The 17,245-nt window shown below is 39.6% G+C and overlaps 1 protein-coding gene across 2 annotated transcripts in view; it reads left to right on the top strand.

Moving 5' to 3' along the window:
- Positions 1-17,245, top strand: part of FGD5 (FYVE, RhoGEF and PH domain containing 5) — a 91,128-nt gene that overhangs the window by 3,035 nt on the left and 70,848 nt on the right. For both annotated transcript variants that reach the window (XM_015875279.2, XM_015875277.2), the window contains exon 2: positions 8,032-10,933. In XM_015875279.2, the coding sequence (XP_015730765.1) occupies positions 8,032-10,933 (2,902 nt within the window). The remainder of the gene's footprint in view (positions 1-8,031; positions 10,934-17,245) is intronic.

The following is a 17,245-nucleotide window of genomic DNA, read 5'->3' as shown; positions in this document are numbered from 1 at the left end:
CTATGAGTCTGACTCCACACTAGTGAAACCTTGATGTGTACAGATCACAAATTTGAAGGATGTACACTGATAAACACTGATAAAACACAGATGTCTTGCAAAAGTGCCAGAACTATGAAGAAGCTGAAATCCCAGTTTCATAAATGACTGAGGCATTTAGGAGCCCTTGACCTGCTGGCTTTGAACAGACATAAGGCCTGAAATGCCTGAAGTCCCAATACTCAAAAAACAGAACTGTTTAGCTCAAGTCAAAGTGAGAGTGGAAGCCTAAATATTGACTGAGGTCCTGAGGACTGAAAGGGAGACTTGCACTCCTCCCTTGTTAGAAAATCCAAGACTAAATATGTTTTCCATTTCAAGTGGCTCCCTTGCAACTGTTTTCATTTCTTATGTAACTGTTGTAATTTTAAACCTTTTATTTTCCTCTGACTGTGTGAAATACACGATGGATTCACATGCTATAAAACAAAGAGAAATATTTTTGCAGTGAAATCTCAGTTATTTACAGTACATCCTGGGGTTCTACCAGTGACAACACTGGTGTTTTATGATTTGGACCCCTCTAGGGGATTATACTTTCCTTTTAAATCATGCTATTTCATCTATTTCATCTCCAAGATACTGAGGCAGCTTATATTGGGTACTTTACACAATTCAAAATGACATTGAAATGGCTTATCAACATCAGCAGTTTAAACACATCCTCTCTGTCTGATTCAAACAGCTGGCAGAATTGTAATTACAGGTTGGAACATACAGCTTCCTATATAGAAATGAAAGAGACACTATGCTTGGCTTGACTTATAGTTCTGACAGAGTTACTGTGGTGGTTCATACCCATGTTCTGCCCAGGTCCAAATCCAGCTCCTCATCTGCAAAGAAGAGCTGTTAGTTTCACTTACAGTGAAACTCCATTTGTTATTTCGATTAATTTATTCTTAGAACAATTCCTTCTCTAAGGAGTAGAGACCATGGTGAATACATAAAACCACACATTAGTCAAACTGAAATAGACACAGGTAAATAATTTCTTCTCTGTCTTGCTTTGCAAGAACATGATTTTGTTTCAGTAGATGATAAATAGAAACTTCTGCCTATGGCTGTACAGACCAGTTTTGTTTCCTTTATCTCCTGGATTTGTGTAGTGCTTGGTGCATGTGGCTTTTGTACATAGTATGAGCTCTTATTAATGCCATTCTCTGATGTGAGAGACTGAATATGATGGCAGCTGGTATAACCTAGGTTTTTTCTTTGTTGTTTCATACCATTGTCTGGTGCACAAAGTAGAGGTGCTACCATGAAAGAACTTGTATTTTTTCTGATCCGAATCAATTTTTATGTCTATAACAGTGCTTTGGCAAGTAACTTGTAAATGAATTCCTGCATTTACTGCTACTCCTAGGTCTGCATATTCTAATTTCCTCAGTAGTGGGACTTCTAGTGAGGAACTTGATCCTCATCTTTGGAAGAAGTTACAGACTCAACAAAGGCAACTGAACTGATGCAAAGACAAACATCGATGCCTGCATAGTATTTTTAGTAGCATACTCAGATTTTAGAGAGAATCATTTCTGTAACAAGAATTCAGTCTGGACTATTTTGACTGAGGAATGACTATCTGGCAGTTGTGAATCTCTGCAGTACTTATCTCTGTATCATTATCAAATGGTGGTGTTTAAAATGCAGGAGCAGGAATGGGCTGATACTGTTCAATATTTTCGTGGTAAGAACGGAAACAGAACAGTATCAGATGATTAAGTTTATGATGCAAAGGTTGGTAAAGGGTAATTAACAATGTAGGCAGAGTGGTTGTATAAACAGATCAAGATCATTAATTTGGATCTGTTCAAACAAATTACACTTAACGCATATTATAAATCAATCAGTTAAGTGACAACAAACAGGGAAAACAATAGCCTTGGGAGCAATTGAGGGGTCATAATGGACAAGCAAGTCAGCCTGATACATTAATAAGCTAACAGAGAACAGTGGGAACTAAGTCTGTACTCACTCTGGAATTCTTCCCACAGGTCTGCGTTGTTTATTTTATAGGGGCTGCTGGAAAATTAGAAAATGTTCAGAAAAAAAAACGAAACGACTTAATGAAAAGAGAAATTATCCAAATGTGAAGATTTAATGTGTTCATCTGTTCAGTTTACCAGAAATAAAATGATTCAAATACATGTAGGAAACTATATATTTCCCCTAGAGAAATACTGAATAAGAGTCTTTTACTCAGTGGAGGAAACAATGATAAATGCTGGAGATAGGAGCTAGAAAGCACTAATGGGGTAATAAGGGCTTTATCTTAAAAATATCCTATTCATTATGGGAATTGGATGAGGAGGATAGGAAGGTATGTAATATTCCACTTCAGGCTAAAGCTTTCTGGAAGACTATTTTAACCTTTATTCTGATATAACTGAATGAAATTATAGAGCTGAATAAGACTTTCCAATTGAATTGTCTGGATATCTTCATCTACCTCCTGTTTCTCAGGCACTTTCCATTTGTAGATTTGAAGCTCTTCATGACAGAAGCAGTGAGAGTCAGAATTTGTGTTGCACTGGCTTCCACTGGAATTCTAGTTTTGGTGCTGTCTCCTGCACACTACTGCAATGTGGTCCATCTGCACAGTCACTTTCATCTAAACACATTTCTGCTTTCTTTTCTCAATATCTCTTCAATTTTGACATAAATCTGAACTGAATTAGTGATGAAGGAGTGAAGAAAGAATAGGTCTACACAAGTTTGTTGGAAAAAGCTAATTTTGGCAGCGTAAGAGATGCCTGAACTCAATTGTGATGCCATTCAAAACTTGAACTGGTATATCTAAATGATGGAGCCCATTTCTTGGGCTACTGTCCAAGACCACTGGCCCAGGACAAATCTGCAGTAGTTCCTGCAATTTAGCATTTTAAGTCTACACCTCAAACAAGCTGCTTAATGGAGTAGGGGTGTAGGTATATATGGTCCCTTATATGCCTAAATTAAATTCTAGGCTAAATGCTAAATCTAGCTTACATCTGATAGTGGGTGGTTATAGTGTTTTAGGCAGTACTCCACCTCAGGTGTCTGTTGTTTCAAATAATCATTTGAACAGTGAAGGCTCTATGGGTTGGTTGCTGTTCCAGGAGAAATGCAAGGTTCACTGCTTAGAAACTCAAATGTGAAGAGGGACATGAGTGGAGAGTAGTTTTATTTGGGCCACGTCAGGAACAAAAGCAAGCTGGAATGTAAGCTTGCCTGAAGGAGAGGAAGCCATCCTTGTCAGTACAAGGAAGCATTGAACAATAAGGGGAGGAGCAGGCTAAAGAAATTCCTATTCCCCAAGAGTTTCCTTGTAAGCAGAAGGTGGGTGTGTCTCCCTCCAATATAAAATGCATCCTAAAATAAACATGCACAATTATTTGTTAACATACAAATTCCTTATGGTGCAGTGTTGTATTTTTGCCCATTTAGAAGTTATAGCCAGGCCCTCTTAAATGGTTCAGACACCGGAGGAAGCAGAAATTGAACCAGAGCACAGAGATGCATTGTGCTTGACAGATTTGCTTTCTTTTCAGTAACTGTTATACAAGTGTTTTTAATAAACGCTTGTATACACACACACACACAAGCACAAAATTGTTTAAGAAGCCTCCATCAAAGGCAAGGTCAACACATTGAGCAGCTAGGAAAAAGTGTCAGAGAAATCCGAAAGGGCCAGTAGTTGGCACAGAGGAAAAGAGTAGGACACCACAGTGCCCACTGTTACACTTTGAACAGGGTCCATTACAGTAACTTCTATTCCCTTTGCAATGTTACTGAAGGTAGCAGGTGGAAAAATTTAAGATTACTTGATTCTGCCAAAAATTTACCACTGGAGGGAAATTGGGTAACTGAATTTAAGCTAGATATATAGATACATAGATATATTGAAAGGATGTGCTAGTGGGTATTTTGCATAGAGAAAATGAGTTCATTGCATTATTTTATGTCAAGTTGGTTTATGAGCCAGTTGTTTCTCAATGCACAGTCATTTACTACAAGAACTTTTAATAAGAACAAGGATGAGAATGAGCAGACTGCTCCAACCTTATCACATTCCAAGAAAAAAGAAGGTCCTACTTTTAGATAGACATTCCTGGGAAAAGCCAGATGCTGAAGAAAATGTTATAATACCTTCAAAGCCATGTTTCTTCCTTGGAATTAGTCCTAAGAAATGCCTCATTAGGGTGTGCAAGGTTTTAGTGCTGATTTCTTGTGAAGACTCTGCCATAGCTGGTACAATCTCACGCTGCCATCTGTTTATAACCAGAAAATTAGTTTAGGATATTCAGTCATTGCAGCAACTAACTTAAAAAGGCCATGTGCAGACCTGGCTGGGGAGAAAGAAGATATTCACATCACCTACCCTGTTTGTAACTGGTAAAAGTTTTCATTACTCTGCAGATTTGAACTACTGCAGATTTAATTATGGTGCAGCAACAGCAATGGTACTTCAGAAACAGTTAAGTGCTTGGTGCATCACATTTCTGAAGTGATCTGGAGAGGGTGGTTATTCTGTGATTTCAATAAGACAGATGCCCTGCATCTCAAAGCAGCGGTAGATACTGTGAAACAAGGGGACACTCTACTGTACTGCAGGCTGGTGAATATGCATTTCTTTCTCCCCTCCCCCAGTAAAGCCACATGCCTCTTATTTCTGCAGGTCAACTTACATACTGATGTTTCTAGGATTCACATCTTTGAGCAGCAGAAATGCAAGAAGTCTCATTTGTGAATCTGTTCACCTATTTTATTTATTTATTTATTTATTTTTAATCCTACGTCATAGTCTGCAGGTTGGCTGCTGCTAGAGTAGCAAAGAAGGAACAGCAGGCCATCCTCTGCTTGCTGAGGGTCTACAGAAATCAATGGCTTTTTAGAGTGCCTGCATTCCTGAAGGGGTCTTGTGCTAAAAAGGATGATTTCTGAAAGTACATACACAGCTATGGGTGTAATCACTACCTGGAACTAGAAAAATTGGATGGCTATTCCCAGAAGATAATTGATAATGTGAAGTTATTTCTTTCCAGATTAAAACTATGACAATGTCTATTTCTAGAGTCCAAACTGATTGATCAACACACAGGTCACAGATGTTCAGGACAAGCTGAATAGGGTGTTGAAGGTGAAGATGGAAGTAACAAAAGCACAGCTGCCTCCTTTTGTGCTTAGCTCAACCTGCATGTTGCTTGTTCTGTATCACAGAATCACAGAATCACACAGAATCACAAAATGACCCGGGTTGGAAGGGACCTCAAGGATCATGTAGTTCCAACCCCCCTGCCTAGCAGGGCCACCAAACATACACCTTTACTAGATCAGGTTGCCCAGGGCCCTGTCCAACCTGGCCTTGAACACCTCCAAGGACGGGGCATCCACAACCTCCCTGGGCAGCCTGTTCCAGGGCCTAACCACTCTCCTAGTTAAGAACTTCCCCCTAACATCCAACCTAAATCTTCCCTCTTTTAACTTAAAACCATTTCCCCGTGTCCTGCTATTGTCAGCCCTTTCCAAGAGTTTACTCCCCTCCTGGGAGTAAGTTCCCTTCAGGTACTGAAAGGCTGCAATGAGGTCACCCCACAACCTTCTTTTCTCCAGGCTGAACAAACCCAACTCCCTCAGCCTGTCCTCATAGGGGAGGTGCTCCAGCCCCCTGATCATCTTTGTGGCCCTCCTCTGGACCCTTTCCAAAATCTCCATGTCTTTTTTGTACTGAGGGCTCCACACCTGGACACAGTACAACAGATGGGGCCTCACAAGAGCAGAGTAGAGAGGGACAATCACCTCCCTATCCCTGATAGGTTCTTAGCATATATTGAGCACTGGAAAATATAAATGCTTCAGCAAATTTCAACAAAGACATCTCACACTGCCATTTTACCTAATTCCTACATATCAGTTACCTTAGCAGTATTCAAAAACTCTCTGTAAATTCTGTAACTCCTTTGCAACATCTCCAAAGCCAAGATATATTTAATGAATGCAGAGTGTGCTGTAAAATAATTTTCTCTTATGCTGTGAAAAAATTGCTTGCTTTTTTTTTTTTTTTGTATACTCAAGTGCATAACAAAATCAAATTTCTCAGTTGTTTAGCATGCAGTACTGGTACTTTCAGTGCAATTTAACTAGCCAGTATCTTTTAAACTTATTCCTGGTACTTTACTGGTACATTATGGGGTGCTGAATGACCTTCCACCAGCCACAATGATGTTCTCCACCCTTCTCTTACTATATTCCTGGAGATCTTTCCCCTCAGTGGGAGGGGAAGCGAAGAGCGAATGTGAAGAGATGCCTGATGAAACTGGTTGCTGTTCAACTAGCAACACGAGTTTTATTTACCTTGTAGAAAAAGCAGCATACTTTAAAATGACAACATCTTGTGCTTTATGTAAGTAAATGTTTGCATACAAGACTAGAATGCTCTGGAAACATGCTACTAGTCAAAATAAACGATAAATTATATTATTTTCTGTATGCAATCTTCTAGATAGCATTAGTTAACCAGCTTCATAATTTGTATGGTTGTATGTTTAGTAATGGTGCTACTATTCTGTGTTTGTGTTTAGCACAGATGAACCTAGATCAGATACGTTCCCATATGCAAAATAATTCACAGTATCACAGTCTTGTGCGGGTTGGAAGGGACCTTAGAGATGATCGAGTCCAACCCCCAGGATTCGAGCCTCTGTGTAGCAGAGCAGCACTTCTACCACTTGCGCCACAGGGGGATTCGAACCCAGGCCTCCAGTGTTGCAAAGTGGAGTCCTTAACCACTGCGCCACCGGAGGCACACAATTCCAACAGTTTATGTGATAAGGTGTCTGATGAAAGCAGACTTCTCATTCCTTCTGGGCTGATCTGAGATCATTAGATCATTTTTAACTGAAGTCCTTTTTGTGTCTCATCATTCTAGAAAGACTGTTTTCAGAATAAACCAGAATGCCAAATTGTGAATATTGTTGTGAGTTTTGCATGAAATTTCAGCAAGTTTAGAAAGCTCAAGGAAAAAAGAAAAAATCAGATCTGCCAAGATCTAATCAAACATCCACATGGGCCATATCCCAAATGCCATCTCTTGAGTAGAGATCCAGCCCCCTTATTCTTTATGTATAGGACTTGATGATTTTTCACAAAGAACTGTCCCTGTCTCTCTCATGGCAAATTGTCTCTTGTCCTGTGCCTTTCCTTTTAATGGAAATCTTCCCTTTCTCCACCACTGTGTTAATTAAAATAATAAAAAAATTAGAGATTTCTGATTGATTACTCATGTAATTACCAACCAATGGCTGGAAAATATTAGCAAGAATAGAACCCTTCTCTGTATCAGCATTTGTAATCATTTGGTATTTTGGCTTCTTCACACTGCATATTTCATCTCATCTAAAATCTCATAATTGAGAATTGTTATCGTTGCCTATTTATGTGCCTTTTCAGCATTTCATTTAGTTATGTAAAGAATATTAATTTCAAGGCCAAGGCAGCTGGAAATACCTATAGAATATAAAGTGTATTGTGACTACAGTATCCACATATGACTTTTAAGTTTTTCTTAAAAACAGAGAGGGAAAGCTAACTTATTGTCAGTCTTCACAGAATCAAAAAATCATAGGGCTTGGAGTGGACCTCTAGAGATCATCTAGTCCAACTCTTTTGCTAAAACAGGTTTCCTAGAGCAGGTTGCACAGGAAAGTGTCCATGCTACGCATCTTATGTGATATATCTTTGGCTCTGCAGCTCTACGCCTTTTTCTTTGCAGCTACACTTTTGTTTCATTTCAGTTATGACCTTAAACCACATTCCTTGGAATAACTACAGTGCCACATGGAAGCAAAGTACATACACTCTGCTACAGAGTTCTCTTTTTAGAGACACATCTTTTATCCGCTAGACTTGTTGCGCTTTAGAAGTAAATGATATATGCTAAAAGTCTACTGTAGTCTACTCTAGTGGCTTTAATAAGAAACTAAGATGACTAATATGACTTTTCTCTCTTTTCTCCAGAAATCACAAAGCCTCCACTAGCACCGAAACCAAAAATTATTGGTCAACTTTCTCCAGTAGCAATCTCCAAATTCTCTCCTTCATTGCCAAGGTCTGATATTCTTCATAACACAAATTCTATGTCTAGGGGTCCCAAACCACCTATTGCTCCCAAGCCAAAACTCTCTGCTGACACAGAGAGCAGATCCAGTGTTAATACCAACAATTTAAATACATGCTCAAATTGTAAACTTCTCTGTCTTGATGGAGTGTTATATGATGGAAATCAATGCAGTGCTGAGTGCCCAGAATCTGAGGCAGATCATGAGTACATTGTACTTCCTGAAACTCAGCTGACCAATGAAGACTGCAATGACTTGGAACACAAGCATGATCAGAGCCTAGATTCCTTTGCAGAGAATGAAGTCTTGGAAATTCCAGAAGAGGCAGAGAAGAAAGAAGAATACATTCCTAATTATGAGGGCACTGACAGTCAAGAAATCAAGCACCATAACTTTTCAGATAATGCTGAACCAATAAAACCAGACTTTGTATCATCAATGAGAGACCATGGTGAATCTGAAGCATTTTGTGAAGAGTCCTCCGATGCCACTGGTGGGAATAATGACATATCTAAGGATGTAGATGAAGATGAGGATGTTGCTGGTGTTTGTAGTGAAACCAAAAGCAAAGAGGAAACTTCTAACAATCTCAGACTGGTTAAGAACAGTGATGATATCGAGACTGGTGGTGATAACATTTTGAATAAAGATGAGGGCGATGTCTGTGAAGATATCATTCTAATGCCACTAACTGCAGTTGAATTAATCCCAAGTTTGGAGAAGTCAGGGGAGGAGGAGGAGGAACTACCTGAGATTCTAAGAAAGGGAGATAGATGTTCAGCATATTATGGTGATCACAGTGTGTATGCAGAGCTTAACTTGAACATGGAAGAGGAGTTAGAAAATGATAACTGTACAAGTCCTGACATGCTGCCTGATGAAGCCAGTGAGAAAACAGTTTTGTGCTTAGAATTGACTGAAGGTGAACCCAATGCTGAAAATGGTCTGGAAGATTCCACTCATCAAGCAGTAGCTGAAGAGGAGGAAGCAGGCACAGTCAAGCACAATAATACAAACACAGGAAATGCCAGTGATGACTACCAGATCACTGACCTGAGAGGTGAGGAGACATCAGAGGTAGCCTGTGAAGCAAGCAAAGATGCTGGAAAAGGAGAGGAAGAAACTGTGAACACAGAAAGTATTGATGACGGGTGTCAAATTACTCCTTTTGAGAATGAGGATGGTGAGGAAGTACCCACAGATCTGCAAACAGAAGAGACCTGTCCAGAAGAAGATGGTCGGATCTCAGATAACCTCCTTAGTGGTCCAGGGATGGAGCCAAAGCTTGAAGATATGTCTGCTAAAGAACATAATGAAAGAATTGCAGAAACCTCTAAGTCAGATCAGTTGCAACTTGAAGGAAATGAAGTAGAAACAGACAGTCTCAGCGAAAGTGTCCTAAGTCCAACTCAACTATTCCTACGTAAGGAAGAGATAGAAGTCTGTAAGCATGGTGAAATGAATGTAAAACATGGGACCAAAAATGTCTTGCATGAAAATCTAGCACTCCCTGAAGTAGTTATTGTGCCCGAAGAATCAGAGAGAAGAGAAACTGGCAGTGATTCCCTAGATGACCCTTATGTGCTTCCTGCAGAAAATGAATTCGCTGATAAAGGGCAGACTGATTCAAGAGCTGATCACAGTAGAAGGGATGGATTGAACATGGATAGTGAAAACAGCTTACTGCCCATTGATCGTAAAAGCATTGTCACTAGAACACGGTCACACTCTGGGAAAATGCAAGGCTACGTGCCAGAAACAGTTCCAGAAGAAGGTGGTCCTGAAACTGATTTACCACCTTCCTGCAACAGTTCCAGGACTGAAAACTTAAGCAATAATTCATTTTCAATGGAAGAAAAAACAATGGAAGACAAGAAGGCATTACCATCCAAGCCAAGACACTTTATTTTATATCCTCGGTCTTATTCTGTTGAAGGGAGTGAGATACCTGTCTCCATTTACAAAGAGGGTGATGGCTGTGTACTCAGCGATATTAGAATGAAAAAGACAGAAGACAACTTATCTTTGCCTTGTGTCAATGGTTCCTCACATATCTTTTCACAGGGAAATCTTACATCAGGCGCTGTATCTACTCCATCTTCAGTTGTTGATATACCACCTCCTTTTGAACTTGCCTACATCACCAAAAAGCCAATCACTAAAAGTTCCCCTTCACTTTTGATAGAGAGTGAGTCACCTGATAAGTATTCCAAGAAAAAGAAATCTTCCTTTAAGAGATTCCTCACTCTAAAATTTAAGAAGAAAACTGAAAATAAAATCCATGTAGATGTTAATGTTTCCTCTTCAAGGTCTTCATCGGAGTCCAGTTATCATGGGCCTCCAAGACTAATGGAGCTGGACAGGACTCTAAGTAACTCACCTCAGCTGAAGTCACATGTGGGGAAGCTCCGTGCATCTGAGTCTCCCTCAACTGTTCTTTTCTATAAGGGTGGTAAGAGAAAAGCAACGCCTAAGTCCTTCAGCAGGAGCGTGTCACGGGTGGAATCCTTTGAGGACCGGTCCAGACCTCCTTTCATGCCACTCCCGTTAACAAAGCCAAGATCAATTTCTTTTCCCAATGCTGACACTTCTGAGTATGAAAACATTCCAGCTATGAGCTCTGACTATGAAAATATACAAATACCTCCTCGAAGATCCACCAGAGCAGGAACCTTCACTGAGTTTTTTGAAGATCCCAGCAGGGCCTTATCTGCTGCTAATGAGAATGATGGCTATGTGGATATGAGCAGCTTCACTGGCTTTGAGAACAAGCAGCAAACCACGGACCAGGAAACAGAAAGGTACTGTAATAAATTATTATGTAAGACCTGCTAGTCTTGGCCAAAGAAGCATGGTGTCTCTTGCTGTAAGCAGATCCTCCATGTTGCTTGCCTCTTATTCCTGACAGAAAATGTTGAAAAGAAATATTGGAAGAGAACAAAATAAATCTCTATCAGAGGAAAAAATAGACATCAAATTAACCGTATTCTTTGTTAATGCAAACTAGTAATGCCAGTAAGTCTAAATCCAATTGTTTATAACTATAAGCCAAAGAACTTTTTAAGATATCTGGTTTGTCCAATGACTTTACTTTCTGAGGCTTTCCTGGGTGTGGGAGGGTGGGGTTGAAGCATGCTTTGTTCTTTAGTAAAAAAAACTTCTGACTGCTTAACAGAATGGAAAAAAAGTGCATATTTACCTGAAGGGATCTTGCATATCTTGCATTATTTTATTCTTCAAAGCAACAATATATATGTGATTTTATTTTTAAATATGTAATTCATCTGTCAAGGGGCATCAGTTGAGTATAGACCAGAAAATCCCAAACCATAAAAAAATTAGGCTATACAATTAATTTTATAAGTTACCTTAAAGTCTGTCACTATGGACATCTGATAGAGGTGTTCAGATTTCTGAACAAATTAAATAACTCTTTTTAAAATCATGTGCATTGCTAGCATGAATAACAGTCTCTCATTCCCATGCCATTAGTTTATTTGTAAACAAGAAAATGCTTCAAAACTACTTCTTTTCATAGTTACACAGGGGTAATGCACTCAAGACTGTTAATATTCTGTCGTTATGTTCCTATTGTCTGATTGTAGCATATAATCATCAGAGCTCAGAGATGTAAATAAGAATGCTATTTTCCGTTAAGTTCATGATAACAGATAGAAAACAAGGTGCAGAGCAAATGGATGAAAGGCAAAGACTTGAATGCAGTCACATTTTGATTGTATGTGTGAAGAAGATAAAGATCTTTAAAGATATTTCAGGCTTGAGGAGTGAAAGAACTGTCTTTAAAATGTTTAAATCAGAGTCTTGCAGACTGTTTCTAAGTCAAGAATGATGTACTGCACTTTGTCTTTTTGTGAGGCAAGAATTGGAGGAAGGGAGGAGTAAATGTGCCTGAAAGTGGGGCGTTTGGGATGCAGACCTGTGGTTTAGCTCTTTGGAGATGTGAGTTGCCTCCAGTGCTGGCAATGCCAGTGGTGCTGACACAGGAACATGAAGTACAGAGCAGCTTCACAGCACACTACCACATCCCTACAGTGGGTGCCTGGTAGATGTTGCTTAAGCAGGGTCTGACAGCCCATCAGTCACACTTGGTTAAAGGTTTACATTGAGCCCAGCTCACTAATGTTTTGTCTTGGAAAAACTGGCCAGTTCTTTGTGTCTATGAAACACCGCCCATTTTGGGTAGTTCTTGTAGAACCAAGTTAAAAATATTAAAACTACGTAAATTGCTGTGATTTGAGTCCATTTATGAACTTCCTGTGGAAGCCTGTTGTTTCAAGGGGAGAGCCAATCCAAACTGGTTCAGGAAGTCTCAAGGTTAAAGCATGAACATAGTTTTTCAGGCTGCTGCTCATTGTGCAAGCAGTTTTTTCTGTCACAGAAGAAATGAAGGCTATGTTCTTCTGAACAACACCTTTATCTAGATAACAGGAGTGAAGGGGAGGAGCAGCAGGCAGACAGAAATATTTTTATATTGCTGATGTGACAGCTACTGTTTGCTGTATTTGTCAGGATGTTTTGAACAAAAAAAATGCCTGTAAACATTTGTTGAAAAGCAAATGCATAGCACCCATGTAGTAGTATAGTATACTTGGAGATACAGTGTATGGTCTACTCTTTTAAGAGCAAAATAAATCATACAAGTACCTGTAGATGAATGAACACACACATTTATATATTATGAATGGGCACGTATGTTTTATTTCTTGTTAAAGCAGTCCTCCCAAAAATATCTCTCAGTTGATTCATTCTAATATGATTACTTTTCAAACACAATGTTCCTGCAGCCACTGAGAGATAACAATAACTTCGAGCTCCAGCCTTCTCATATCCTGAGGATTATTTGAGCCATTTGAGAGTACAAGTATGTTGGACTCTCTTGTAATACATGAGAGTTGAGCCTGTAATCATCTGCTTGGTGCATTCACCTGCAGAATACTGATGTTTAGCATCTGCTGGTAACTGATCGAATTGTTACACTTTTGATGAATGACCTGGAACAAATCTTTTATTGTGTTTTAGGGAGCAGAATGTGAGAGTACTATAAAAGATTAAAATAATCCAAGAACCTCCCCTATTGCACTTGGCTGGGGAAGAGGGGATGGGAAGCTTACAGAAAATGACAGATGAGAAGACTGACTGCTTAATTTTATTTTGCTTTTTATTTCTTTTTGCTTAAAAGGAAAGACACTGTGTAGTCAATTTAAACCACTGATTCCTGACTAGAACCAATCAAATTTATTGAGAAAGTCCAATAATGACACCATGCAAAACAGATCTTAACATATAATTACCACTACAAGGATACAGTTGGGAATTTTGCTTCTCAGAGAGAAGTTAACATGTATCCCCAGAATTTAACAAACTGGTATTAACAATTACAGTGATTAAGGTATATGACAATATAGATTTCTGATCAATGAGACATAAAAGTAGAATTTGACAAAATGCCTCTCATCTTTCCTCAGTCCACTTAAAATGAATCAGATTGCTTTCATTTGTTTTCAATAAGTCATTTTCTAGCCTACTACACTTCTAGCCACTAAAAAGTGAAAAGTAACACAAACCGAGCCTTTAGGTTGAAAGGAGAACATAGCTGGGCATGTTATCCCAACTCTTGGATAATACACTCTGACTCACTGGGCTGCCTTGATCCCCAGGCAGCAGCTTTAAATCAAAATAGTCCCTCAATGTAACTGGCTAGATTGTCATCAGATGAAAGTCCATTAGGATTAAAGTATCCTTGGAAATTTCTTAAGGGCTATCTTTGGTAACATAACTCTGGACATTCAGAATATCAGCCATGTTTATGACTCTGTTAAAATCAGGGGGTTGGAAAAGAGAAACCTCTGACACTCATTTCATGGTCTTCCACAGTGACACACTCCTTGCTTTTAAAAGAGTCCTTTACCACGGGTTAGATATTGTCAGGAACAGAGTCTATACTTTGGAATTATCAAGTTTGGTAAGTCTGAGTCTTAGCAGAAATGCTAAGATCTTCAAAATCCAGAGTTGAAAAAAGACAGAGAGAATAAAGGAATAGAAGGTGGATACTTGCAATTCCACAACTAAGCCTACTGTGATGCTGAGATCCCAGTGTTCTACATTATTACACTAAGGCTTGTAATTCCTAACAACTCTCTAGAATTGCAGACTCACACCTGTGAGCTACTCCCAAGGCTCTGACTTTCTACTACTCTTCAAGAGGCGCCTATCTGATGCCTCACAGCTTTAGTACAAAGACAATCGCTTCCTCTGAAGATGAACTTCATTCCTAAAGGAAAAAGTTGTCTTTAGAAGAAAGCAAGGAAAACTATGTGGTTTATGCGTATCAAGTAAATGAGACCTTTCCTTTAACTTGGACAGTTTGTAGCAGGAATGTACAAGCGCTTAGAAAATGCACTAGTGTTGGAGATGGTGTTTCATGGGCCAGCAGCATCATGTACTTTGTAAGCAGCGCTCTTTTCTATGTAGCCATAGTCAGCCTCTTCTTGGGCTAGGCCTAGGCATGACCATGTTACTGAAGACTGATTCTAAAATGTATACCAGAATCAGATTACCATTACATAACAATAGAACTATTGCCTGCTGTAAAAGTAGGAAAATTAAGCAGGTGGGCAGTCTCTTCCCTCTCCAGTGGCTATTCAGCTGTGCCCTCTACCTCACCACTGGATTCATCATCTATGTTCTCTGAAATTATACTACTAAAGTGATTATATCCACTCTGATCTCTGCAGGTCATCAGTCACTGGTTAGCTCCAAAACTGTACTCAAGGTGGTCTGCATAGAATCATAGAATAGCCTGGGTTGAAAAGGACTATAACAATTATGTAGTTTCAACCCCCCTGCCATATGCAGGGTCACCAACCACCAGACCAGGCTGCCTCTAGGAATGGGGCATCCACAGCCTCCTTGGGCAACCTGTTCCAGTGTGTCACCACCCTCAGAGTAGAAAAACTTCCTCCTAATATTTAACTTAAATTTCCCCTGTCTCAGTTTAAGACCATTCTCCTTTGTCCTATCACCCTCATAAACTGCTGTTCTCCCTCCTGTTTATCTGCTCCCTTCATGTATTGGAAAGCCACAATGAGGTCTTTCTGCAGCCTTCTCCAAGCTAAACAAGCCCAGTTCCCTCAACCTTTCCTCATAGGAGTGGTGACTTCTCTTCCTAAAAATGGTCTAAATACCAGTGCTACTCGAAACATCATATGCTTCTAAGATTAAGGTGAAATTAAAAACATTAGAGCGATTTTTTTTGCAACACAGCAGAGGTTTCTAACCAACAAAATGAGAATGTTTTATCTTTGGCTCTCTCTTCTTCAAATGAGAATCACATTCATTTATATAAGATAAAATCATCAACTCTCAGAGAAGTACAGTATGGTATCTATATACAGCATATGAAGGGTAAGGTGAATGTGTAGAGATCATTATGCAATGGAAGATTTAGTACAAATATTTCATGTATCAAAAAAGCAATGGCCAAGAAAGGGCTTTTCCACATATTTTACTCCACATTAGGAGTGGAAACAATACTCTAGACTAGACCTGAAGACAAGCGAGATAGGCTCTTAAGGCATCTGAACTTAAGCGCAAGGTAGGCCCTGAACAATGGATTCAACCTAGATTTCAGCTAATTGTGTTGGGATAGACATTTCCATCTTTTCTTCTTTTTTGCTTTCCCTGACAAACAAATCATAGCTGCTTAGTCTACTCAGTTCCAAGTTTGTTTCTCCATAAACCCCAGTTCTGTGCCTACAATAAGCTAGCTTGCATTGAATTCTTCTGACTTTGAAGAAGAAATACAATGTTCATAAGCACTGTTTTTTTAGGAGAAACACAGATTATTTTCAAAAACACATATGTACATAAACCTATATATATAGATTTTCTTTATTTCATTGTGGAACTTGTGCTGCACTCTGGATCTTGTATTACTATGAATTTCAAAAAGTGCTAGAGCCCACATTCTTACAAAATACAGCCAGGGAAGCTAATGCAGAACATGCAAAGAACCTGTAAGGCTCCAAAGACCCCACAGACATTCCTTAAGCATGGAAGTATGGAGTTGGGAGTAAGTCCCATTATGGGAGAATCACTGCAGCTCAAACACAGAGAACAGGGAACAGGAACTGAGCCTGAAGGATAGACATCTTCACTTGTAATCTGATGAGCATAATGGAAAATAAAGTCTCAGCAGCTTTTATCCATTGTCACATTCTGCAGCATAAACCTGAAAGTTTATGAAAGGACAAGGACTCCCAGTGCTATACCCCAACGTCTGGCTGTGCATAGTCTATTGAAATTCTTGACAATAGGCACAGCTAGCTCTGACATGAGTCATGTATTTATTTCTGTTTACCTCAGAACTGTCTGAAGTACCACAGGGAATTAGAAGGTGGTAGCAGTTAATGCAGAATTTCCATCTTCTCAGAGACAGTGAACAGTCTGCAGGAGATAACACCTTGGTGCTCCATCTGGGCGTAAGGCACACTTCACCTTCTATTGAATTGGAGGGTTGGAGAATTGTCTTTCAAAGACAGAAAGTTCCTTGATGGCAGAGCTTTTCACACAAGCACCTTTGAAAAGTGTCTCCGGACAGTACTGGTAATGTAATATTGTTAGTGAAGAAGAAGTTTTAGTACATGTCCGGCTTTAGGTGTCAAGCTTACAGTGGCAGCATGACCCCTCTCCTGTTTCCTCTTACCCATGGAACTGTTTGTCTTGGTTTATGTTGGGGATACAGGTGTTTGGGACAGGAAACCAGCTTGCTCTCCTAACACCACTCTGAACTGAATCTCACGATCCTGCACCCAGGATGTGTCGCAGCATACTGGATACAGTCTCAGCTTTGTTGATGAGGAATCGCAGTCCCATATACCTATCAGGAAAGGGTCTCAAGCCTGAATACATGATGATTTTATTAGCGACTTGATTTCATTTTCCTGGCTAGTTTTTTGATCAAATTCCATTGCAGAGAAGGAATATGTACACCTGTGGACTTCTGCATCACAGGGATGTTCTCAGACTTGTCTGTTTTTCCTTCCCTTCCCTTCCCTTCCCTTCCCTTCCCTTCCCTTCCCTTCCCTTCCCTT

This window comes from Coturnix japonica, chromosome 12, assembly GCF_001577835.2.
Source record: "Coturnix japonica isolate 7356 chromosome 12, Coturnix japonica 2.1, whole genome shotgun sequence".
Taxonomy (NCBI): Eukaryota; Metazoa; Chordata; class Aves; order Galliformes; family Phasianidae; genus Coturnix; species Coturnix japonica.
Note: the sequence above shows the minus strand (reverse complement) of the source record. Positions and strands in the feature narration are given on the sequence as shown.